At 38.7% G+C, this 28,000-nt stretch overlaps 1 protein-coding gene across 1 annotated transcript; it reads right to left on the reverse strand.

Moving 5' to 3' along the window:
* Positions 1-5: 5 nt before the first annotated feature.
* On the reverse strand, positions 6-27,997 carry Cad96Ca (tyrosine kinase receptor Cad96Ca). The gene is made up of 13 exons (XM_053778833.2): positions 27,313-27,997; positions 14,643-14,869; positions 8,737-8,971; positions 7,835-8,028; positions 6,661-7,023; positions 6,318-6,506; positions 6,044-6,148; positions 5,412-5,592; positions 4,941-5,122; positions 3,468-3,607; positions 2,593-2,687; positions 2,215-2,309; positions 6-1,770 (listed from the first exon to the last, which is right to left on the reverse strand). The coding sequence occupies exons 1-13, from the start codon at positions 27,362-27,364 to the stop codon at positions 1,591-1,593; spliced, it is 2,238 nt and encodes a 745-aa protein (XP_053634808.2). The 5' UTR covers positions 27,365-27,997; the 3' UTR covers positions 6-1,590.
* Positions 27,998-28,000: the final 3 nt, after the last annotated feature.

Consider the following 28,000-nt stretch of genomic DNA (forward strand, 5'->3'; position numbering starts at 1 on the left):
TGCATATTGTAGGTAGTAGGTTGGTAGACAGCAACCGCCCAGGGAGGTACTACTGTCCTGCCAAGTGAGTATAAAACGGAATCCTGTAATTGTTTTACACGATGGTAAGATTGCTGGTGTCTTTTTTCTGTCTCTTAAACATGCAAGATTTCAGGTACGTCTTGCTACTTCTACTTACACTTAGGTCACACTACACATATATGTACAAGCATATATATACACACCCCTCTTGAGTTTTCTTTCTAGTTCTTGTTTATTTCCTCTTATCTCCGTGGGGAAGTGGAACAGAATTCTTCCTCTGTAAGGCATGCGTGTTGTAAGAGGCGACTAAAATGCTGGGAGCAAGGGCCTAGTAACCCCTTCTCCTGTATAAATTACTAAATTTAAAAAGAGAAACTTTCATTTTTCTTTTTGGGCTACCCTGCCTTGGTGGGATATGGCCGGTTTGTTGAAAAAAAAAAGTATGCATATGTATATATGTACAGTGGACCCCCGGTTAACAATATTTTTTCACTCCAGAAGTATGTTCAGGTGCCAGTACTGACCAAATTTGTTCCCATAAGGAATATTGTGAAGTAGATTAGTCCATTTCAGACCCCCAAACATACACGTACAAACGCACTTACATAAATACACTTACATAATTGGTCGCATTCGGAGGTAATCGTTATGCGGGGGTCCACTGTATATGTATGAATGCACACACTAAACTAATTATTGTTAAATCAAACATTCATGTACCTTAAGTTTATCACCCAGAAAGTATAAGTACAGAAACCTTCCTGATGCCACACAAGATTTTCAGATGCCCAAGATATACTGTCCATTGTTGCAATAATGTTTAATTTCAAATAACATTTTAAAGGAACATTATTTTTCTGTTTACCGCAATTAATAGCATTTACAATCTGTAATTATGAACAAGTTTTTGCAAGTTTTTGTGAGATAAGATCATGCTTGATGGAAGCGACTGAAAATATTTTTTTTCAAGTTTTGTCATTTGCAATTGCAAAAATTAATAATACTTGTTACTCAGTGTTTTACCTGATACATAGTGTGTGCAAGTCTCTCTCTCATGTAATGAGTGTCATTGAAAATAAGAGTAAATAGCACTTAATACCATATTAGTATGTCAATTAAGGTTATTTTTTGAAGGAAGCATTAATTTAATAAGGAACATTATCAGTACCTTTATGGGAGCTCTAAACCCATAGAGGTTATACAGCACCTGGTGAATAGGAGGCAATCAGCTTCAATCCAAGGAAAGGGAGTAGAGAGCACATAATCCGTATGCATATTTAAAAATGAAAGTAATTTGGATTTTGACTATGGTACTGTGCTCATACAACTCATCTGCTCATTTCAAACTTTTAGATAAAATATGTATGATGAATATGAATTATCTGTTCAACTTGCTCAGTAACAGCACACAGATTTTTAACCAGTAGTTACTATTAATAATGTAATAATAACATTATTCTGCCTGAAATGATGTATCTCTTATGGAATATTCAAACATCATGACCCAGTGTACTCCATTCAAATATTGTAACTAGATATAAAATTGTTTTAAAATAAATAATTGATCCTTTACAACAATTCATCACTCTTCTCAGAGACGACATTGTAATAGGTATGTTCGGGGAATCGGTCCAGCTCAATGTATTCCACCTCAGACATAAGAAGACCTTCAAGGGTATGAACCAGCTCGGTGAAGGAGGGCCTCTCCTTGGGGTCCTTGTCCCAACAATAATACATAATATTGTACACCTGTGGGAAGACAGCTTATGGTAATATATAAAGACCATTTAAAGAAAGTATTGTGTCATGATTTTGTCAAACATAGGAGGCTCGATCCTCCTTTAGGAGAACTGAGCCCCCACCCTATCTCACGAGTTCCACAAGTGTCGTCTCACCACATCAGGTGGTTCTGTCTCGTTATGAATTTTTGTCAGTATTATTCTAAAAACCAACAGCAACCAATGTTTACAAGTCATATGGCTACTTAAGTTATACTTTATCAATATATGGCACATACTCTGTATTCCTAATTATGGCAATTATAAGTTGTAATACACACATTTTATAATTATAAAAAGGAAGAAGCCAAAATAATGATGATTTTTAATAAAACCATCATTCAGTATGCTAATTACTTATAGAAAATAGACAACTTATACATTTCGGCAAAATGTCAGCATGTCTGGTACTGACCTCTCTACGGCAGTGGTCAGGCTTTTCTAGGCGATAACCTTCCTTGACCTTTCTCATGACCTCTACTGCCCCTAGCCCTGGGTAGGGTGTTGAACCTGCCAGCAGCAACATGAAGGTTGTTAGTGTTTAATAAAACATGCATATACAGATTCTAGAAATTATGATTAAATACAAGAAAGTTTTAATCCCTTCACATCTGCTGCATGATAAAATACTGTATATAATTTAAATTTTAAGTATGCAGATGCCAAAAACAAGTTCCAGAATTTTTAATAATTTGAAGTTTAAAAGAAAAGCAAGCCATTAAATTTGATGGCAGTAATAATATTTCAAAGTTAAATATATGTAGTACTAATTAGTGTGATGTGAGGAGCTTACCAAGAGTAACAATCTCCCAGAGTAGGACTCCAAAGCTCCACACATCTGACTTAGTGGTGAAGATGTTGTCAAAGAGTGATTCAGGTGCCATCCATCTGCAAAACACAAGTTAAGAAAAAACTCAAGAAGAGACGATAATGAAGTCTTTCCCACTGAAATATAATTATACTTGCAAATCACACTTTGTAATTTTAAATTTATTAAATAATACTAAACATATTATCTGCACATGTGCGATTAGATTTTTTCACTCACATGACAAGTAATATCTTTTCAGGTCATCTTCAAACTTCCTTAATGAGTAAAATCTCTCCACTTTTCCTTCCATTCAAGAAGGGTTTTTTGCCTTGATGGGAGTGAAGGGCTTTTGATCCAAGAACTCAGGCTGTTCTTGCCTTCCTAGAACCAAACCTGATTACCTTCCATCTCCTAGGCACAGTATGATCCTTGTAAAGTCATACAGTACTTGGTGAATATAAGAAAAATCCACCTTTCTCTGACACTTTCCTTAATGAAATTAATATTTTTCATACAGAGGTTTCTGAAGGACAATATTTCTTTATTCTAACTTTTCTGGCAATAAATACCTTCCCCCTCTCCATAAGAATAAAAAGGTACAATACTGTGACTGGAACAATACACAAATAACCTTCACATAGGAGAGAGGAGTTTATAATGACATTTCAGTCCAACATGGTCTATTTACAAAGTCACACTGTGACTTTGTAAATGGTCCAAGTCAGACCGAAACATCATCATAACCTCTACTCTCCTATAGGCGAGTTATTTGTGTATTGTGTATTTCCCTACTCCAACCACCATAAGGGAACAGTATCTCTAAATCTTCTCTCTTTTGAATAAGAAAATAACCTCACCTAATAGGTAGTCTCCCATCACTCTTTCTCTCATAGACACGATTGTTGGCCACATCTCTTGCAAAGCCAAAGTCTGCCACTTTACAGATCTTCTCCTCTCCTACAAGTACATTCCTGGCTGCCAGGTCTCGGTGAATTATCTGAAAAAAGCCACAGTTAACTTGTAAGGTTAAAGACTATCGATTGCATGTGAGTCAAGTGACCATTTAAGGTCCTTTGAATCTTTAAAATGATAAATTAAGTACTACTGGTAAATACAGTCAGATATATGAATAAAACTATAGTGTATGTTGTCTTCATGCATCAGAGATAATGCTCACACCAGCATAGGAGAAATAGTGTTCATTATAGTACAAGCATTTGTAGTACAGATCAAGTTGTAGTTGCTGTAAATGGAGCGACTTAATAAGAGGTCATTATTAAAGGAAAAATACACGAGCTGAAAATCTTGCGGTCATTGTTTTGCCATAAATAATACAGCAGATACTACTTTATAATAATAATAATAATAATAATAACTGAAATACAGTACTGTACTGAACAGTACTATACCATAATGACAAATACAGATCAGGTTGATTCATGTCACAGCTTTAAGGGAAAATACTGTGAATTAAAAAAAGTGGAGTCAGTGCGATAAGAGTAAAGAACTTTACGTATGTATAGAATCATAGAAAATACTGTGTCAAATTTCAAAGAATAACTTATTATGGTAATTTTTAAATAAAAGGTGTTGTTGATCTAGTGAAAATAGTTATGTAGGAGAGAAAATCTGTATGTAGAATAGGACTTTCTATCTGGGATAAGCCCATGAAAATGTCTGAGGATAGATTTATAGCCAGAGACTGGACAGATATGCCTTTTGTGACTATCCTACCAGGATTGAAATGATCTTTAAACAAGTCAACCATCTCACCAAAGTAAGGTGCCCCCCCACCCAAAAAAAAGGAAACACATTCACCACATTTCACTCAATAGCTATTTTGCCAGAAGTGCCCAGACATCATACTTCAAATGTTAGCATTGCTGAAATAAAAAACACAAATAAGTGATAAAATTCACCCACTTAAATTCATCAAACAAATCAGAGAGACTACTCAAGCTAGACCTCTCATTAGTGCCATGATTCAGAGGTAACGACTGTGGTAAGATAAGAGATAAGATTTCGTTCGGATTTTTAACCTCGGAGGGTTAGCTACCCAGGATAACCCAAGAAAGTCAGTGCGTCATCGAGGACTGTCTAACTTATTTCCATTGGGGTCCTCAAATCTTGTCCCCCAGGATGCGACCCACACCAGTCGACTAACACTCAGGTACCTATTTGCTGCTATGTGAACAGGACAATAAGTGTAAGGAAACGTGTCGAAATGTTTCCACCCGCCGGCAATCGAACCCGGGCCCTCCGTGTGTGAAGCGGGAGCTTTAGCCACCAGGCCACCGGGCCTGAGGTAAATACAGAATGGGTGGAAATACCCCATTGCGAGCAAGGAACTCCATGCCCCGAGCAATCTGGTAAGTGAAGAGAGTGAGGTCCCTTGGTGTTAGGGAGGAGGAGGAGCCATGCAAGTTGTTGTAAGCTGTATCTGCTCTTGAAGCTCGCAGGTAACTCTGCAGTTTTCCACCCACCATGTACTCAAGGATCACAAAAATTGGGTCTGTAAAGAAAGAAAAAGCAAACCATTAGTAAGTTGATTGTGTTAACAGTTCATATCTACTGTAACTTGCTAAACTAACATATTACTGGTACACAGTCCCTGGTGTTATTATGTGACTCTCTAATTACGTATTTAACTACTATCCACACAATGTGAATGGAGTTCATAATGAAATTGTCAAACTAATTCTGTCTTATTTATGGTTTTGAACATTCTTGTCTCTGAATTTTTTTTAATATAAAGTGTATGCTCTCTCTTTATTTGTCTGTTTTCTTAAGTGAGCACTCACCCTTTTCTGAACAGCATCCTAAGAGAGATACAACATTAGGATGGTATCCCAGGTTCTTGAGGACTTTGAGTTCCTGTATAAGGTCTTGTCGTTCCCTGTCTCCTGCAGATTCCTTCAGTGTCTTCACTGCCACCAGCATAGACCCATTACCCTTCAGCCCTGTTGCTTCACACCTCCAGACCTGCACAAGTGAAAACAATAGTGAAAGAATTAACTATGAGACAGTGGACCTTTGAAGACATCGCTACTGTATCCGTATAATAACTGTGCTTAATTAATGTAACCATTTCATAAACTCATAATCAATGTTTGTAAAAACTCTTTGGATTTAATAAGGGCCTCACATAGTATGCAAAATATAACATGAAATCTTCCAGTCTGCTATATACACTTACAGTACCCAAATTAAATAAACTAGAAATAACATATTTTCTAAATGGTTAAACTTTTGAAAGGAAAAGCAGGTTCCTATTACAGTTAATCACAAGACAGATGTGCTACTGAACTATACCGAGTTATATAACATAGAGCTGTATGTCATGATATATACATATAATGTCTGTAACAATTGCCAAGCATTTTAACACAATTCTTTTGTATTCTTAATCATACAGTAAATAAGTAAGTTTTACCTGGCCAAAGCATCCTTCTCCCAGGATGCCTAGTATCTTGAGGTGGTGACGAGGGAACTCCCATACATCTGTTGCTGATGTTGACATTTCACTCACTTTTCTATTCTGTCAAGAAATAATCATGGCTCTTTAAATACTTTGAGTTCTTTTGATCATTTCTACAGTTTTAAGGACAGTAAGTGAAATAATACATTTTCTCATAAACAATGAAAACAAAGTTATTAAGAAGACTAATATTGTACAAAGATTCACTTCAATAGTTGGGAGAACTGACCCCTCTGCCTCCTCTGACGCTGCCTTCCTCATACTTGTTGCTCTGTGCTCGTCTTTGCCACAGAGCTGCCAGTCCTAGTATGCTGCTGCCCCTACGTCCACTCCTATCTGGCTGTTCTCTTGGCTCTCCTGGGGTGATCTCTGTGGCTGCAGCCTCCTCACCCTTGTCACTGTATATGACAGCACTCTCCTGAAGGCCAAGTGGTATACTACCATTTATTATACTGCTCAAACAAATGTCTCATAATATTTCACATAGCATTAACTTATACACATAACTACAGATTAAAGCCAAAAAATCTATTAGCTTGAATATGAGACAAAGAGTCATGAATGACACTGACCTTTGATTTGGCTTGAGATTTCTTGCAGTGTCTTCGCCAGCAGCAGTACAAGATCACAAGGAGTGGTGATATGCCAGCCACCACCACAATGGGGATCACAGTTAGGCTTACATCTGGCTTAGGAACCTCAATGGGCAGCTCAGTGGATGGCTTTGCTGACCCAATGCTGCCTGGCACATTGCCACTGCCTCCAACCACCCTTAGGTCCTGTTGCTTATTTATGCCAGCCCTAGGGCTTTCAGGGACGGGCAAAGGCACTTGGGTTGGTGGAGGAGATGATGGAGGTAACACCTTTAGAACCACTGGCTCTAACACTGTACCATGGGGACTTGTTGCTGTAACATTCAGAAAATGATCTCCAATCTGTATGTAAAGGAATAAAACACAAATTTAGATGTAAAACTTAGCTGTGGCATACAGTAAAACTATACTATAAGATATTATCATCTCTACCCTCCCCCCAAAAAAGAACAAGGCACTAAGTAACACTGTTAAAATTACACATGATTGTACCATATACTGTACTACATATGCTGTTTTTCACAGATTTTATATATTGCTGATTCTGGTGATTATAAATTCAAAATTTTCATTTTGTTTTTCACTCCTCTGCATAGTATACAATGTGTGATTTACATGTTATAAAAAACATATTGTTAAGCACAAAGAAAGCCACCAGCATACCTGAACATTTCAGGCAGACAATACTCCTTCAAGGGACCTTCCTTGGGGATGGGGGGGGGGGATACAGAATCTTTGACCCCATGGAGGGATTCTCGATCCAAGAAATTGAACCTGACCTCAACTGCCTTAGATCGAACCTGATTGCCTCTCATTACCCAATCTTTGTGACCCCTATGGGTTTAGCACACCTTTCTTAATTGTTAATATAATAATGAAGCTTATGTTCATCAACCATTGCAGTCAGGACAAGTATATCAAGTTTTTAAACCTTATATCTTCCTCCCTGTGACCTGATCCTTCTTTCTGCCCAATCTTCCCCATCTCCTCCCTACTCTCACCCACCCACACTCACCAGAAATCTATATACCTGTGACAACCAAATAAAATCAAAACACATTTACACACAATTTTCTCAAATTTAATACCTAAAGAGTACACTACAGTAGTTCAGATTACAGTAGTACTTGTGCAAAATAAAGATTTCAGGTACCTGATGGGCAAGAGAGGCAGAAACAGTAACAAGGCCCAAGCCAGAGTTCACTTGGACCAGGCCTTGTCCTCCTTCCAGGCCAATGATGTAACCTTCCCCTGTCAGGTCAATTACTCGCAATGTATCTACTACTGAGCCCACAGCGGCATCACCATCAACCACCCATGTTGTGTTGACTGTCAGGACGGGTAAACCTGAAAAAAAAGATAATGAATTTTACACGTTTCACTTACAAACTAGGTACTGTTATGTTACCTGAGCTTGTTTCATAGCCAAGCTCTATCTAATGCATGTTATCCCCAAGAATGTGACTCACGACAGCAGATAATGCCTAGGTACCTATTTACTGCTATGTGAACAGAATCAACAGGTGTAAGGAGACTCGGCTATACATGTACATTTAACCAAGTGAAAATGAAACCTGTGGAGATCAGTACAGTAATTAAAATATAAATAAATTAAATACATTTGATTACAGTAGCTAGCTATGGAAGCACTCATGTAAGATGATGAAAATTTATCTGATGATAATTCCAATATCAATTTGGTAAAAATTAACAGTGAACAAAAATATTTAAATTCTACTATTTTGCAAGCATCCTTGCCAGAGAGGAGCTTCCTGCTTTGCTGAGGTTCTCACCTAATGATAGATTACCTTGTAGCCCATAGTGGACTTCCAGATTTTTTAATCAGTCATACAATTTGTTTCTTTACTGTTAATATGGATCACATGAAGTGCTCTCTTCAGTTAATGTTACACAAACTATTAGAAAGGTATTCTTTAATTCTTCCTAAAAACTAACCTAACAACCTAATTTACTTAACTTGTATAATAATTTGCATGAACTTCGCAAATAGTCAAGTAATGAGGCACTTTCTAAATTTTCAGTTGCCATACTTACGAGTTGAATCAGCAGGAGTGGGAATTGAAGGATATGGCCCACTGTAGTCTCCAAATGCACCAAAATTAAGAGGTCTTCCGAAGTTCCCATTTATTCCAAAACCTCTGAGGCCTGGTTGCAGTTTTGCACCTCCCTGGCCAGCCTTGGATACTTCGAGTCTGACCTCAGTGACGATGTCGGTGGTACCATCATCAAGTCTTACTCTCAACATATAGGAAAGAGTGCCAGCTCCTGCCTACAACACAGCATACCTTTAGCTAGCTTGTTACACTGGAAGTTGTCAACTGCATGTGAATCATTAAGGCTGCATACTACCTGTACACTAACAAGAGGAATACTTTAACCCCTTAAAAGGTTTGCAAGTAAACTCTGTATATATACTGAGTACATACACATCTTAGTGTGCTACATACACCATGTATATAATTTTATTATAAAGGATAACTTTATTAGATAGACAAATATTATAACACTAATATCTATTAGAGTAATAAAATAACAAAACCATATACTATGTAAGATAATATTTTTAACCCTGGAGGGTTAGCCATCCAGGATAACTCAAGAAAGGCAGTGCATCTTCGAGGGACTGTCTTATTTCCATTGGGGTCCTCAATCTTGTCCCCCAGAATGTGACCCATACCAGGCGACTACCACCCAAGTACCTACTTGCTGGCTAGGTGAATGGGACAGCAGGTATAAGGAAACAAGTCCAATGTTTTCACCCTTGCCAGAGATCGAACCACGGACACTCAGTGTGTGAAGCGAGAGCACTGTCTACCAGGCCACAGGCCACCTTGATGTAAAAGTTCTCACATATGGTCAATTACTGCAGTTTCCTTGTAATTTAGATAAAATGTGAATCAATAATTCATTATGAAAGAAGCATTCAAAATTACATGTAATAACCTGAAGTTTACCTGGACAGGGTTTCTGGGGACAATGCCCCTGTGGCCAAGTCTGAAACCAGGCCTCGTGGTAGATAAGGATCTGATCAACCAGGCTGTTATTGCTGGCTGCACATAAACTGGCTGATCAGGTACTGACTGTGAGTGTCTATCCAATGCCTTCTTGAAGACAGCCAGGGGTCTATTGGTAATCCCCCATATGTATGCTGGGAGGCAGTTGAACAGTCTTGGGTCCCTGACACTTATTGTGTTCTCTTACTGTACTCGTGGTGCCCCTGCTTTTCACTGGGGGAATGTTGCATCTCCTGCCGAGTTTCTTGCTTTCATAGGAATTGATTTCGTGTGCACGTTTGGTACTAATCCTTCTAGGATTTTCCAAGTATATTGTGAAAAATTCTGATGTAATTTTCCCAAAATTATAATGTATAATTCTTATAATGTAAATATGTAATTAATGTGCTACTGTTGGTCTAAAATATATTTAAAAGTGAAAGAGAACCAAGTGAGAAGCTCTGCACATGTGCGGGGTCAGAGAGGGGACGCCTGGGCATGTATAGGGAGTCACCGGAGTATAGGCCTATGGCTTGGGTGTCCTAGTTAACATGGAACCAGGAATTTGGCAGTTCCGACGGCCGAAACGTGATTAGTGGTCTTACTTCATAATAGGAAGTGTTGTAACTGTTCCTAGTGAAGAGTGAAGGAACGTAATTTACAAAGCCACTATAATAAAGTGGTGGAAATAGTAAATAGTGAGGGACGCCGAGCCGGGAATGATGTGATGCACCATGACGAGCGTTCGGGGGGGAGGGGGGAATACCTGTCGATTTAATCATCACTCATAGTATACTTATGTGTACCTGACCAGCCAGGCGGTGGCTCGTATGTTGGATTGTGTGCAGCCAGCAGTAACAGCCTGGTTGATCAGGCTCTGATCCACCAGGAGGCCTGGTCACAGACCGGGCCGCGGGGACATTGACCCCCGGAACTCTCTCCAGGTAAACTCCAGGTAACTCATCAGGTTCAGATCTTAACCATTAAACTGTCCAAACGTAGATCTACGTTCACGTGCGTAGAGCTCCGACCTTGATTTTTCCCCATTTGAAAGCATGTAAAAAAAAAACATAGCTCTACATTCGGAGCTACGTGGACGTAGATCTACGTTTGGACAGTTTAAGGGTTAATAGATCAACCTTTAACGTATGTAAATTAATGGGACATTAAGTCGTCTTGTGAATTGTGGAGAAATCAGTGATAATAACAATAACTTAAGGGAATGTGTGAAGTGAAATGATTCGCCATTCACCGAGTGAGCACACGTTGAACTCCAGCCCTGTCCCGAGGACCACGGAGGTTTTATGGAGTCTCGTCTCCTAAATCAGGACAACCTAAGTGATATCATAGTCCTGCTGGAAGAACCGCATCAATTTGGCAGGACATTTAAGTCAGAGGAAGAAATAAAGAAAGACAAGGAATATTGTTTCTTCACCCACAGTTAAGTAAACCTTCATGTTATATCAGATTCATAACTGGCCAGTTAGGTGTTATAATAGGACACGTACTGTGGGCATTACAAATAAACTTGGGTAAGTGGTGGTCCTATGCTGAAATGTGTAACCCCTTCCCCCCGTTTCTAATTGGTCCAATTTATACATACAGTCCACAACTAACTTGTAATGCCATGCCTATTGGTGTTATCCAACCTTAATCTATAATACTGGTCTAGGATAGATGTGTTTAAGATGTGTGAGGTGGAAGGGGCCACTTGGAGGGACCAGGAGTGGCTTAAGTTTTCTCAAATGTCTACACCGGGTAACTACTGTAAACAATATATGGTTGTACCTCCCAATGAGATTATTTGTATGAATGCAATGACGAGGTTCATACAGGTAGCCTTAAAAATTCCCACATGTATAGTATTATCAAGTATCTTTCCCACCTGCATTCCAGGGAATACAAATCAAGGGACTTCAACCGTTCCTGGCAATTAATAGTACTTATGTGTGCCGTGAAAGTTCTCTGTACATTCTCCAGGTCAGCAATTTCGCCTGCCTTGAAAGGGACAGTTAGTGTACAACAGTATTCCAGCCTAGAGATTATTATTATTATTATTATTATAATCACAGGGAAGTGCTAAACCCGTAGGATTATACAGCGCATGTGGGGGGATGGAAGGTATTCAGGCATAATTCAGGGAACTGAAGCACAGATCCAATTTCCTAGATCAAGAGCCCCTCACCAGCATCAAGGACCCTCCATTGAGGGGCCAGCCTAGAGAGAACAAGGATCTGAAGAGAATCATCAAGGGCTTGGCATCCCTAGTTTTGAAGGTTCTCATTATCCATCCTATCATTTTTCTAGCAGATGAGGTAGATACATTGTTGTGGTCTTTGAAGGTGAGATCCTCTGACATTATCACTCCCAGGTCCTTCACATTAGGGGTTAGAATGTGTTTTATAAACAGATAAGGTTTTATTATTATTAAAATTAAGGGGAAGCGCTAAACCCGGAGGATTATACAGCGCCTGGGGGGGATGTGGAAGGCATTCAGGCTTAATTCGGGCACCTGGGGCTGGAGCCTTGGTACCGGGTGAGCGATACGAGCCTCCTAATAGATGGTTTAGACTTTTTTAGAGGGTTAGCTGCGTGAAAGGCAGGTCAGGATGGAAACGGAGGACAGCAGAGCATCATGCATTGCTTCTGATCCTGCTGCTGCACAGATCCTGCTGCACTGGAGCACAGATCCAATTCCCTAAATCAAGAGCCCCTCACCAACATCAAGGAACCTTCCTTGAGGGGAATAAGGTTTTAATTTCCTCAAGTTCTCCATAGACGAGTATTTGAAATTTCTCTTCACTGAACTTATTGTTTTCTGCGGCCCATTTAAAGATTTGGTTGATATTCACTCGGAATCTTGCAGTCTGTGTGCAGATGTGTAAAACTTTGTAATTATTATTATAATCAAAAAGAAGCGCTAAGCCACAAGGGCTATACACCGCTGCAAAAACTTTGTAAAAAAAGAATATTTTTATGTGTATTTTGAGTGTAAGCATAGGAAGCGAACTATTTTGATTGATCTATTTGTTGTTGTGTCAACTTACAGCTCCTGGCCCTGCCTCTTAAGATGTTACTACCAAGTTTACTCCTCATTTTCATGAGCCTTATTAGAGCTCCCCCATGATTATAATAATAATAATTATCTCCCCCTAGTACTATGATTGCTTTGACATAATTGGCAGCAAGATATTCTGGACACTGTTCATGAGCAATTTTATAAACTTGATTTAACTTCAAATTGTTTTACTCTGTCTTCAACATTCAGCATATCCAGGTGTTGTAATTCATCCTGGCCTTATCTGACATTTTTTTTGTAGGGTTATCCTAGGTAATTTACACTATATAAGATAGTTGTACTTGTGTGTACCTGTGACTTAATAAACTTAATTGAACTGTATATATCATTGCTTAGTTAATTTTAAGTTAATTTTAAGCTTGCCCATAATGCTCTGCATACAAGGGGCTTTTGGCATGTGCACCCAGTCACTATATTTCTTTGTACAACTATGTATCATGTCCAAATAATAAATAAATAAATAAATACCTGCTTTTTAAAATAAGTATGGAGTCTGCCTCCACCATTTTTTCATTAACGTCATTCCACTTCTTGACCACCGTGTGGATGAAATAATATTTCCTGATAACTATGTGACTCATGTGTGCCTTCAGCTTTGAGTTGTGTCCTCATGATTCAATTTTCTATCTATAGAACAGTCTACAACACTATCAAATCATCTTAGATTTTATGTTGTTGTTATTTCTCCCTGATCCTTCAATCCTATAATGCCATCTGGCTCATTTCCTTTGGTTTCTTATCAGTTCAGTCATCTTAATTTTGGGACTAGTTTTGTTGCAAGTAAGTTTTATTTCTCTATTTTCTTGACATGCTGCATCAGGTGTGGGTTCCACGTTAGTGCTACGCATATCATGATGATGATGATGATAATAATAATAATAATAATAATAATAATAATAATAATAATAATAATAATAATAATATTTTTGCAATAATAAACACTTACAGTACAATATAATAATAATAATAATAATAATAATAATAATAATAATAATAATAATAATAATAATAATAATTTGAATTTTACAATAATAATAATATATTTCTACAAGTACATGATACAACTTATACAGACCATAGCCCCTCGTTATGCAGAACATTTTGGGCAAATTTGGTTAATTTTGTCCCAACTATGCGACCTACACCAGTCAATTAACGCCCAGGTACCTATTTTACTGCTAGGTGCAGACAGAGCAGGTGTCTTAAGGAAACACATCCCTCAATGTTACCACTTGTACCAGGGATCGAACCACGGACCTCAATACGTGAGATGAGTGCGCTACCAACTGAGCTACTTTACTGAGATTCCAGGAAGCTTATATTCTCCCAAAGTTCAGTTACAAAGGTTAGTCGGTTGATATGTGCATCAGGCAACGTGTTTGGTCCTTCTTGGGTAAAGTTTACAGCCTTTGTTCCGCTAAGTCTGTTCTTAATAACCATCGGTCTTCTTTCCTCTTCCCAAATTTTCATAATTTTGCATCTGACCAGTTGTGCTGTTTGTCCATGTCCGGTTCATACCTTTCCCTGTCCTCACCCGTTTTGATTCTCCTTATTATTTGACATTATCTCCATTTGTTCTAACACATCGTTCACACGTCCGAAATTGTAAAAATCCCTGTATCAATACACGGGAGACCCACTTGTTACCCTCGTCAATTATGATACCTCTTACCAGACACTGTCTCATTCCGTAAGTATATATTCTTTGAGTCAATGAAGTGGTTTCCTTATTATGACTGCATGTTCCTTTAGATCATGAAGTGCTAACCTATGCTACATGGAGTGATGAAGGCTCAATCCTCCGTCACTGAATGAGTATAAGTGTGAGTGTTGATGAGAGATGAAGTTGAAGGGGAGGAGGCACTCACCAGTCCAGTCAAGGGTTTGGCAATCCTGACTCTGTCTTCAGAGTCGATCAGCAAGTACTCTTGAATGGTGTCTCCTTTATTCTGAGGTTCCAACGTGAAGGTGATGTGGTCCTTCTCCTGGTCGGAGGCTTGCAGACGTGTCACCACGGAGCCCACCTCCTCATCTTCAGTCACATACCAGTCCTTGGTAGACCTCAGCACCGGGGGAGAGTTGTTGCTCACAGCACCTGTCATGCATAACAATCACCTTTTTCATCTGAACATTTATCTACTAATACGACTACAATGCTACTATTACTACTACAACACTGCTACTACAACACTGCTACTACTACTAATACAACACTGCTACTACTACAACACTGCTACTACTACAACACTGCTACTACTACAATGCTACTATTACTACTACAACACTGCTACTACTACTACTACAACACTGCTACTACTACTACAACACTGCTACTACTACTACTACTACAACACTGCTACTACTACTAATACAACACTGCTACTACTACAACACTGCTACTACTACAATGCTACTACTACAACACTGCTACTACTACTACTACAGCACTGCTACTACTACTACTACAACACTGCTACTACTACTACTACAATGCTACTACTACATCACTGCTACTACTACTACTACTACAGCACTGCTACTACTACTACTACAACACTGCTACTACTACTACAATGCTACGACTACAACACTGCTACTACTACTACAATGCTACTACTACAACACTGCTACTACAACTACTACTACAGCACTGCTGCTACTACTACTACTACAACACTGCTACTACTACTACTACTACTACTACAATGCTACTACTACAACACTGCTACTACAGCACTGCTACTACTACTACTACAACACTGCTACTACTACTACTACAACACTGCTACTACTACTACTACAACACTGCTACTACTACTACTACAACACTGCTACTACTACTACTACAATGCTACTACTACAACACTGCTGCTACTACTACTACTACAACACTGCTACTACTACTACTACAACACTGCTACTACTACTACTACTACCAACACTGCTACTACTACTACTACCAACACTGCTACTACTACTACTACCAACACTGCTACTACTACTACTACAACACTGCTACTACTACTACTACAACACTGCTACTACTACTACTACAACACTGCTACTACTACTACTACAACACTGCTACTACTACTACTACAATGCTAATACTACAACACTGCTACTACTACTACTACAGCACTGCTACTACTACTACAACACTGCTACTACTACTACTACAATGCTACTACTACAACACTGCTACTACTACTACTACAACACTGCTACTACTACTACTACAATGCTACTACTACTACTACTACAACACTACTACTACTACAACACTGCTACTACTACTACAACACTGCTACTACTACTACAACACTACTACTACAACACTACTACTACTACTACTACAACACTGCTACTACTACAACACTGCTACTACTACTACTACTACAACACTACTACTACTACAACACTGCTACTACTACTACAACAACACTGCTACTACTACTACAACACTGCTACTACTACTACTACAACACTGCTACTACTACTACAACACTGCTACTACTACTACTACAACACTGCTACTACTACTACAACACTGCTACTACTACTACAACAACACTGCTACTACTACTACAACACTGCTACTACTACAACACTGCTACTACTACTACTACTACAACACTACTACTACTACAACACTGCTACTACTACTACAACAACACTGCTACTACTACTACAACACTGCTACTACTACTACTACAACACTGCTACTACTACTACAACACTGCTACTACTACTACTACAACACTGCTACTACTACTACAACACTGCTACTACTACTACTACAACACTACTACTACTACAACACTGCTACTACTACTACTACAACACTACTACTACTACTACAACACTGCTACTACTACTACTACAACACTGCTACTACTACAACACTGCTACTACTACAACAATGCTGCTACTACTACTACTACTACAACACTACTACTACTACAACACTGCTACTACTACTACTACAACACTGCTACTACTACTACTACAACACTACTACTACTACAACACTGCTACTACTACTACAACAACACTGCTACTACTACTACTACAACACTGCTACTACTACTACTACAACACTGCTACTACTACTACAACACTACTACTACTACTACAACACTGCTACTACTACTACAACACTACTACTACAACACTACTAATACAATACTACTACTACTACAACACTACTAATACAATACTACTACTACTACAACACTACTAATACAATACTACTACTACTACAACACTACTAATACAATACTACTACTACTACAACACTACTAATACAATACTACTACTACTACAACACTACTACTACTACTACTACAATACTACTACTACAACACTGCTACTACTACTACTACAACACTGCTACTACTACTACTACAACACTACTACTACTACAGCACTGCTACTACTACTACTACAGCACTACTACTACTACAACACTGCTACTACTACAACACTGCTACTACTACAACAATGCTGCTACTACTACTGCTACTACTATTACTACTACAACACTACTACTACTACAACACTGCTACTACTACAACAATGCTACTACTACAACAATGCTGCTACTACTACTACTACTACTACAATAATGCTACTACTACTACAATATAGTATACTTATATATATATATATATATATATATATATATATATATATATATATATATATATATATATATATATATATATATATATATATATATATATATATATATATATATCGAATATGTAAAACTGGTCAATTAGCAAGAACTCATTTAAAATTAAGTCCTTTCTGAAATTTTCTCTTGTACGTTTAAAGATATATTTTTTTTCATTAATGTTAATGTAAAAATTTTAATTTTGCACCAAAAGAATCTTAGAAAACTTACCTAACCTTATTATAACAAGAACAATTTATTTTAGCCTAACCCAACTAAATATATTTTAGATTTGTTTACAGTAATTTAATACTAAACAAACACAGTGAAATATATTTTTTTCGTTAGGCTCAGAATGATTTTGGCGAAATTATTGCATACACAAATTTTCGCTTGTCCTATATGGCAAGATGAGCGTTGCTATTTAAGCCAAGATCGCAAGTTCTGCCTATTCGGCACGACATATATGTATATATATATATATATATATATATATATATATATATATATATATATATATATATATATATATATATGTCGTGCCGAATATGTAAAACTGGTCAATTAGCAAGAACTCATTTAAAATTAAGTCCTTTCTAAAAATTTCTCTTATACGTTTAAAGATATATTTTTTTCATTAATGTTGATGTAAAAATTTATAATTTTGCACCAAAAGGAACTTAGAAAACTTACCTAACCTTATTATAACAAGCGCAATTTATTTTAGCCTAACCCAACTAAATATATTTTAAATACGTTTACAATAACTTAATGCTAAACAAACACAATCAAATATATTTTTTTTCGTTAGGTTCAGAATGATTTGGGCGAAATTATTGCATACACAAATTTTCACTTGTCCTATATGGCAAGATGAGCGTTGCTATTTAAGCCAAGATAGCAAGTTCTGCCTATTCGGCACGACATATATATATATATATATATATATATATATATATATATATATATATATATATATATATATATATATATATATATATATATATACATATATATATATATACATATATATATATATATATATATATATATATATATATATATATATATATATATATATATATATATATATATATATATATATATATATATATATATATATATATATATATATATATATACATACATATATATATATATATATATATATATATATATATATATATATATATATATATATATATATATATATATATATATATATATCCCATAATTATACATTAGTTCTTTATTTGCTTTGACTATGAATAATTCGATTATAAAGAACGCAAAATGTGTACGTATATGTAACTCACGTGAGCAGTGTTGTAGACCAGTACTTCAGACAACCTTGTTCCAGTACATTATTGTGTTCGCTTCACCTCGTCTATTCCTTCAAAGGGACAGACGACGGGATAGCTGAGCCCCCCAGCCCCCTGATGCTGGGGAAGGGCTCTTCATTCAAGGAACTGCAGCCATTCTTCCCTTCTTTGGATCAAGCCCTAATTACCTCCCATAACTTAGGCACCGAACGACCTCTGCTGGTTTAGCGCTTCAAATAATAATAACAATAAGTGTATACATATCGATAAGTGTATATACACTTACGGCTGATGGTGCACGCTTTAAAATGGCCAACCAGTCAATTTGTAAAGAATAAAGGCACAATAGTGACTGGAACAGTACCTGGAGAGAGTTTCGGGGGTCAACGCCCCCGCGGCCCGGTCTGAGACCAGGCCTTGTGGATCAGGGCCTGACCAACCAGGCAGTTACTGCTGGCCGCACGCAAACTGACGTACGAACCACAGCCCGGCTGGTCAGGTACTGAATTTAGGTGCCTGTCCAGTGCCTTCTTGAAGACAGCCAGGGGTCTATTGGTAATCCCCCTTATGTATGCTGGGAGGCAGTTGAACAGTCTTGGGCCCCTTAAACTTATTGTGTTGTCTCTCAGTGTACTCTTGGCACCCCTGCTTTTCATTCGGGGAATGTTGCATCTGCCGAGTCTTTTGCTTTCATAGGGAAAGATTTTCGTGTGCAAGTTTGGTACTAATCCCTCTAGGATTTTCCAAGTATATATTATCATGTATCTCTCTCGCCTGCGTTCCAAGGAATACAAATCAAGGGCCTTCAACCTTTCCCAGCAATTTAGGAGCTTTATCGTACTTATGTGTGCCGTGAAAGTTTTTTGTACACTCTCTAGGTCAGCAATTTTGCTTGCCTTGAAGGGGGCAGTTAGTGTGCAGCAGTATTCCAGCCTAGAAAGAACAACCGATTCGAGGAGAATCATCATGGGCTTGGCGTCCCTAGTTTTGAAAGTTCTCACTATCCATACTAGAATTTTTCTAACAGATGCGGTAGATACATTGTTGTGGTCTTTGAAGGTGAGATCCTCTGACATTATCACTCTCAGGTCGTTCACGTTACTTTTTCCCTCTACTGAATGGTTAGAATTTGTTGTATACCCTGATACAGTTTTAATCTGAGCAGTTGAAATTTCTCTTCACTGAACTTCATATTATTTTGAGTGGCTCATTTGAAGATTTGGTTGATGTCCGCCTTGCAATGTCTTCGATTGAAGACACTGTCATGGCAATTCGGGTATCATGTGCAAAGGAAGACACGGAGCTATGGCTCACATCTCTATGTCAGAAATGAGGATGAGGAATAGGATGGGAGTAAATACTGTGCCTTGTGGAACAGAGCTTTTCACCGTAGCTGCCTCAGACTCTATTTACTATTACTCATTGTGTTCCATTTGTCAGGAAGTTATAGATCCATCTACCATCTTTTCCCGTTATTCCTTTATCACGTATTTTGTGAGCTGTTACACCGTGGTTTCAGTGTCAAAGTCTATGTATACTACATCTGCGTTTTGTTTATCCTCTATAGCATCCAGGACCTTGTCATAGTGGTCCAGTAGCTGGGACAGGCAGGAGCAACCTGCTTTAAACCCGTGTTGCCCTGGGATGTGTAACTGATGGGTATCTAGGTGCCTGGCGATCTTGCTTCTTAGAACCCTCTCAAAGATTTTTATGATATGGGATGTTAGTGCTATCGGTCTGTAGGTTTTTGCAATTGCTTTACTGCCACCTTTGTAGAGTGGGGCTATGTCTGTTGCTTTTACTCCTTTGTAGAGTGGGGCTATGTCTGTTGCTTTTACTGAGTGTGGGACGACCCCTGTGTTCATGCTCTCTCTCTCTCCATAGAATACTGAAGGCACGTGACAAGGGCTTCTTTTAGTTCTTGATGAACACGGAGTTCCATGAGTCTGGGCCTGAGGCAGAGTGCATGGGCATGTCATTTATTCTTTTCAAAGTCTTCTGGTATTAGGATATGTTGCATACCTTGCATGAGACCTAAGGTGTATTTGTTATTATGTATATATTTCTATATTCACTTAATATTATATTGTCCATATCTTCATTAATAGCTAAAATGAAGATAATCTGATTTATAATATTATTTGACCATGTATTATTTAGCTATGTGTATAGATAGGATAGGTTTTATTGAATTAAGTCCGGAACTACTGTGCTAACTACCATAGGATAGTTGAGTCAATGGGTTTCTCGGGTAGGTTTCTCATGAACCAAGTTGACGTTTGTTTTAGAGGCGTTGCCTGAGTGAGTTTCAACCTACCTTAAGCCGTGGAAACATCTCCTTGAGCTTTCTCTAGACTCAATTTTTGGATAACTAACGGTTCCGTTGGTGAGACGGAACCCATCTCTCGCTACACTAGGCATCAGTGAAGGACGGAGTTATTTCTGGACTTTGAGATTCTGATAGATACTTAGGTTGTGAGTTTCTTTGACGTTATAGTCAGTCTTATCTAACAGTGTTCTCTATATATTACTATAGTCTTGATTTAAATTGATCCGAACTTATATTCAATAAAGGAGCATTAGTACTCCTTTTGGGATTTTATTGGAAATCTCAGCAGTGCATTGTGTCTCATATATCGATAAACAGGTTAGTTTCTTGATGAATTATCGTACTCGAAACCAGTGATTATTCGAGGACATATGTACCATTTATTCTTGTACTTATATAGGGTCGACTTAGTGAGATATTTCCGTTAAGGATTGTATCTGTTAAGATATACATGTATATGGTTATGGCTCGTGGCTATGGAAGTAACTTTAACTAAAAGTTCCAAAATTGTATTATAAACTTATGGACATTGTTATTAATGTACTCTTAAGAACATTTCGTCATTTTAAATAAGAGAGTATTCACGTTATTTCTTTTAAGACACGTTAATATTAAAGGTATTAAGTTATTATTATAATCGGATTATTGTGTCCTGATTATAACTTACAAGAAGCCTGTTAAAGGGGTAATTACCCTTTTCCAGGCCTGGTAAAGGAGTAATTACCCTTTACCAGGCCTGGTAAGGGGTTTAAGACGCTCTTATATACTAAATATAGTCAGAGTTGTCGGTAATCCAACACACGGTTACAAGAGAAGACTTTCACAGGCTACATAGGTAAGGAGATTTATCCCAAACTTCGGATTTCTCCTCTCACTTCTATAATATTCTCGGCGAGACACACAACTTCTTTCTTTTTGTGACAGGATAATATCAGGGATTTTTGAGATGACCAGATTTTGGGTCTCGGTCATAAAGAATTCATTCAGATTGTCGACCCTTAGTCTGGGTAACGGCTCGCTGAACACTGAGTTGTATTGGGACTTCAGTATCTCACTCATTCCTTTGCTGTTATATGTGTATGTCCCATCTCGCCTAATCTGGGGTCCAATACTGGATGTTGTTTTACCCTTAGATTTGGCATAAGAGATGAAGTATTTTATTTTTTTACACAAATAACCCACAAATAGGAAACAAACTTATGACGGCGTTTCGGTCCGACTTGGAGTATTAACTAGTCACAAAAACGCGAAGGGAAAGGAGCCAGAATATATACGAGAGGAGGGGGGGAGTAGTATAACGGGAGGGAATAGTATAAAAGTTGTGGTAGCAGTAGTAATAGTAGTACTAGTGGTGGTGGCAGCAGTAGTGGAGGAAGTGGAAGTAGTAATGGTAGAAAAAGTAGTGTAACAGTGGTAGAGGTGGCAAAAAGACGGTAGTAGTGGTAGTGAAAATGGGGACAAGGGTAGAGACTTAGTGAAGAGTTCATAGTAGTAGTAGAATAGTGGAGGTAGTCTAAGAACAAGAGGAAAGAGGAGCACTGCAGGAGAGCTAATGGCCCACGAGGGTGGGACCAAATCTCAGCGAGATATAACCCACATAGGGCCGAACCCACCTAGGCAGAAGACAAGAAAGGTAAGGAAAATATAAGAAGGGAGACGAGATAAAGATAAGATCAAGTCACGAGTGTTCTGAGTTTGGAGTATCTGACAATGTAATGAGAAAGGAAGGCATCTACAGAGACAAAGCCAGGACTAAGATTACTATTAAAAAAGTTGTGTGAGAAGGATGCTTCAACAAGACGGTGTCTGTGAAGGTTAGAAAAGGGTAGACAGTTATAGTAGAGGACCAATCAATAGGATGACTGTGATTTCTAACATGACAGAAAAGAGCATTATTAGTGCTGTCAAGGCTACCACCAAAGTTTGAAAATTAAAGTTTGAATAACTGAGGTATGAAAATTAACACATGAATGACCACAGTACAAGAAATAAGACGTGAATGACCAGAGTATGAGGCAACAAAAAGATTACAGTAGGTGGTAAATCATGTGTTTCAGGCGCGCCATAATTTGATTTTTTTTATGTACAAAGCATGTACTGCATATTAGCACGACCCAGCGGTGACCTTTAGTGAAACAGTTGAGAAAATATAACCTTTCCAGCCATCCAAGGCTCCCCCTCCCATCTTTCACGTACCCCCAAACTAACAATGGGAACTCCTCATTAACTCCAGAGCCCCGAGAATATCATCTTACCCAGGACACACCTTCTCCCGACATCTTATCTCCCTCAAAACTCTCCTCTTTTTTCTCAGGTATTCTTTCTACGTAACTCTCCATCCTCTTAATTTCTCCCAGCGCACCTTTGAATTGACTCTTTCAAAAGTTCTAGACTAGTCTTGAAAAAGTCTTAATACACAAAAGACTTTGAAAGGGTAGAGGCAGCTCCCACATGGGCCAGGAGCTAGAGCTTGACTCCAACAAACCATCGAACAAACTCAACGATAACCATCCATTTTTTTTGTGTTAAAAGTACTGAATTCTGCAGAGATTTGTGGCCACAAACACCTTCCTGTTTGACCACCTGCACACCTCGGAATGCCTATAAAAAATTCCTTGTCTTTCCAATACTGAGTTTTTCCTTCGCATTGTTTTATCTTCTTTTACAGCTAGCTGGTTTACGTTCTCTCTCTCTCTCTCTCTCTCTCTCTCTCTCTCTCTCTCTCTCTCTCTCTCTCTCTCTCTCTCTCTCTCTCTCTCTCTCTCGACAACACACAGTATGCAAGATTATGGATACGATTCTCAGAAGAGTGGTTGGGCAGCTGTACAGGAGTGGGTTCATTAAAAAGAACCAGGACGAGAGTGGGTTTATTAAAAAGAACCAGGACGAGAGTGGGTTCATTAAAAAGAACCAGGACGAGAGTGGGTTCATTAAAAAGAACCAGGACGAGAGTGGGTTCATTAAAAAGAACCAGGACGAGAGTGGGTTCATTAAAAAGAACCAGGACGAGAGTGGGTTCATTAAAAAGAACCAGGACGAGAGTGGGTTCATTAAAAAGAACCAGGACGAGAGTGGGTTCATTAAAAAGAACCAGGACGAGAGTGGGTTCATTAAAAAGAACCAGGACGAGAGTGGGTTTATTAAAAAGAACCAGGACGACCTAACAGATGGGAGTTTCAATGTAATACTGAAACTCTCTGAACTTGATGCAGAGCCTCTTGCTTCTTATGTATAATTTCTTCAAAATTAATGTTGGTTACTATAACTATTAATTTATTTTTTCATTAATTTCTTACATTATTTCATAATCACTCTCTTTTTTACATTTGTTTTTACCAGTATCTTTCACACTAGATTTTTATTTGCATTATTACTTATAAGTCCATCTCCATTTTCCCTGTTGGGTGAGTGGGCAACCAGCACCTGTCTCACTACTTTCTCTTCTTTCTCTCTCTCTCTCTCTCTCTCTCTCTCTCTCTCTCTCTCTCTCTTTCTCTCTTAAGACTGATAATGATGTTAGTTTTTGTATTACAATGTGACTGTTGTTGTTTAAGCAGAGAATGATATGCTAGTGAGACAGAATACAACGCGGCCTTGTGGTGGTGACACCAAGGTGAGAGGAGACGGGAATGATGGAGAGAAGATAGAAACAGGAAGGAGAGGTGGGTGAGAGGGAAGAGAAAGGTGAGGAGGAGGAGGAGGAGGATGGGTTAATGATAGATGAAGGGAGACGGGGAGGAAGGGAGACAAGTGAAGAAAGTTATTACTGCACGGCACATAACATCTGCAGGTACTAGACAAATGTCAATGTCAGGAAGACAAGCTCTTTTTTCTCAGTCTTAGAATGTTCAGTACTTGTGTTTTAAAGTATGAGATCACTGATGAAATGCAAGTAATCAAGCACGTGCACGCACACACACACACACACACACACACACACACACACACACACACACACACACACACACACACGTACGTTCAGGTGACTGGTACGGAACCTTCCTAGTGTGTCGAGACAGGTGGAACTTTCTCTTGTAGTGTAACCGTTACCTCCTCCATGTGTACTCACCTATTTGTGGTTGCAGGGGTCGATTCGCAGCTCCTGGCCCGCCTGTGTGTTATGTGTGTGTACATGCTTGCCTAGTTGTGTTTGCAGGGGTCGATTCGCAGATCTTGTCCCCTACTAAATTAAATATCATCAAACAAGCTTTCCTAATTCTTAGCATTAGGGGCCACAGCCATACCTACCCTTGAAAGTGTGTATATTCGCTTCCACCACCTCAGTCACCGCCTTGTGACTGAAAAAATACTTCCTAACGTCTTTGTGGCTCATCTGTATTCTGTCTCCCTTCCCCACCATCCTGGTTGTCACTCCTGACTCTTATATAACCTGACCTCTGAGGTTGTGGGTGAGATTACGGTCCGGGCGGTCATTTCAATTGTGATGTCCGCGCACTTCTGGCAAGACAGCTATTGAATGAGTGATGGGGAAGGCGTTTTTTTTCTTTGAGGTCTCACTACCCTGTGGGAAACACCGATGTGGAAAAAAAAATGAAACGTATGACTGAAGGAATTAAACCAGATATTTAGCTTACAAGTACAACCGAAGGCACTATACTATATTTAGCCTACGATTATATAGCCTAAGGAACTAAATTAGTTGATTATCTTATAGACAGATGTAAATTAGAATGATATTTTAGTTACAAATAAGAGATCCGAAGAGGTAGTAAGTAGAGAGAACTGGGCCTGCTGGTACAGTGTTATGGAGGAATGCATTGTGTAACAAGGGGATGTCCATATCAGACATCAAAAAAAGTCTGTCAGCATTTTTTGGGGGCAAGAATTTCAGAAGCCGGATGCATTGGCACCCGAACAATGGCCAAAAACCTGATGAAAAGATGTGTTCCAAAGCCTGGCAGCAGCTCTGGCTTCCGCTCTGATGAAGTTGGCAACCAGTATTGACACTACACCACTACCAATGCTGAAATAAAACCGCTGTAACTCCACCACTACCATGACCTCCTCCACTACCATGACCTCTTCACCACTATCATAACCCCTTCCACTACTCTCATGACTTCCCCACCACTACTATGACTTAGCCACTACCGTGACCCTCCACCACCACTGTGACCCTCCACCACCACTGTTACCCTCCACCGCCACTGTGACCCTCCACCACCACTGTGACCCTCCATCACAGTTCAAAAGGGAGGAGAGAATTTCGTGGCTCATTACTACCCTTACTGTTGAAATTTCTTCCTGCAGTACCATCTCCCCCTAACAAAAACAAACACCCCAACGAAACAACAACAAATACCCAACAAACGAGCACAAACAAAAATAAACACCTTAATAGGGAGTAATTAGTCCATGTGTTGGAGAGAGAGAGAGAGAGAGCGAGAGAGAGAGAGAGAGAGAGAGAGAGAGAGAGAGAGAGAGAGAGAGAGAGAGAGAGAGAGAGAGAGAGAGAAGTGTTGGGAAAGGAAATAGGTCTTTTTCATGTATCAAGTAGAGGCAGTGAGAGATTAGCAGCTGCACTGGGGAAATTGGGAGAAGGAAGTAATCTATGTTGGGGAGGTTGGGAGGAAGTAATCTATGTTGGGGAGAGAAGGGGAAGGGATTAATCCCCGTGTTGGGGAATGGGGTTAGTCCCCGTACGAGAGAAGAGCTGATTCAGATTCTTGTAGCCAGCTTGCTGTCCGTTCTGGAGGGGTGCCTTGGTGCCAGTGATTGGCTCTTGATCCCAGGAACTGGACGTATCCTCCCCTTCTCTGGATCGAATGTCAATACCTCCCATTCCCCAGGTACTATATACCTATAAGTCATACTAGGTTTATTTAGGTTCAGATAGGTATAAATAGTTACATAAATTATCATACGTAGTTTGTAAATTACCTAGGATAGCCCCAAAATAAAATGCATTTGCTGGTAGTAATTTAGTCTATATTCCAGAATTCAATTTACAGATGCCATTTTTTGTGTATCTTGCAGCCATTTTCGTGAAATTTTCTGAAATTAGCATGATATATGATTCAATAATTAGACTGGTGACAACAGGTTGATATATAACATTTTAATAAGCAGAGCAGCATATATAATGTGGTGATTTTACGAGTAGCTTATATATGATTTATTTTTGTAGGGGCAGCAGTATATATGACTCAGTAGTTTGTTTTAAAGTTTTTCCAAGAAAGAACACTCACCATCAACGACAAAAAGAAAGTGTATAGCAATCCAGAGATGAGATGACTTCATGGTGGTGACTGACGCCTCTTCAACACACACGGGAGTTTATCATATAAAAGCACCAACACTAGCTTCATTATTTTCATTTGTCACTATTTAGAGGTAAGTTTCTTATTTTGGAAACTGTGGGGAGGTTGTGGCAGCCTTGGTAAGGTCTGGTAGACCACACACTTCCGCGATACTTATCCACAACACCTATGTCACTCGACCACCTCCTAACCTCCACCATGTTACCCACATTATATGCAGCTCCACCTGACTATATTTCCCTTCAATTAACACATTCCAGTTGCACTAGTTCATCATAGCACACACTAACACTAGAGACCAGCTGAGACTAGCAGGAGACACTTGTAGTCACTCGTCAAGGTTCTTCATAGTCCAGATCCGCCTCTAGTCTAGTCTTGCCACCCCTCCCATCACACAAAAATGCTAAGTAAGCTTTTTTATGAGATTAATTGTTGCTTAATAACTATTTGGCTCTTGTTTTCTGAGTATTCTTAGCTATTAGTATATATTTCAACCATTTTTAACAGTGAATCAGTTTTCACTTTCAGGCAAATCACATTTAAAACAATACGTCTAAATGTAGGCACTGGAGGTGGCTGATAATGTGTAAGAGTCTTCTCCCAAGGGACGTCCAAT

This window comes from Cherax quadricarinatus, chromosome 32, assembly GCF_038502225.1.
Source record: "Cherax quadricarinatus isolate ZL_2023a chromosome 32, ASM3850222v1, whole genome shotgun sequence".
In the NCBI taxonomy this organism is placed as follows: Eukaryota; Metazoa; Arthropoda; class Malacostraca; order Decapoda; family Parastacidae; genus Cherax; species Cherax quadricarinatus.

What these genes read in the sequence shown, in the direction of transcription:
- Cad96Ca (XM_053778833.2), bottom strand. Translation starts at nt 27,364, where the DNA reads ATGAAGTCATCTCATCTCTGGATTGCTATACACTTTCTTTTTGTCGTT. An exon ending in CCAAACCCTTGACTGGACTG is followed by an intron (nt 8,972 to 14,642) that starts GTGAGTGCCTCC and finishes GCTGTGTTGTAG; the next exon opens with GCAGGAGCTGGCACTCTTTC. An exon ending in CTGCCTCTCTTGCCCATCAG is followed by an intron (nt 7,024 to 7,834) that starts GTACCTGAAATC and finishes CTTTACATACAG; the next exon opens with ATTGGAGATCATTTTCTGAA.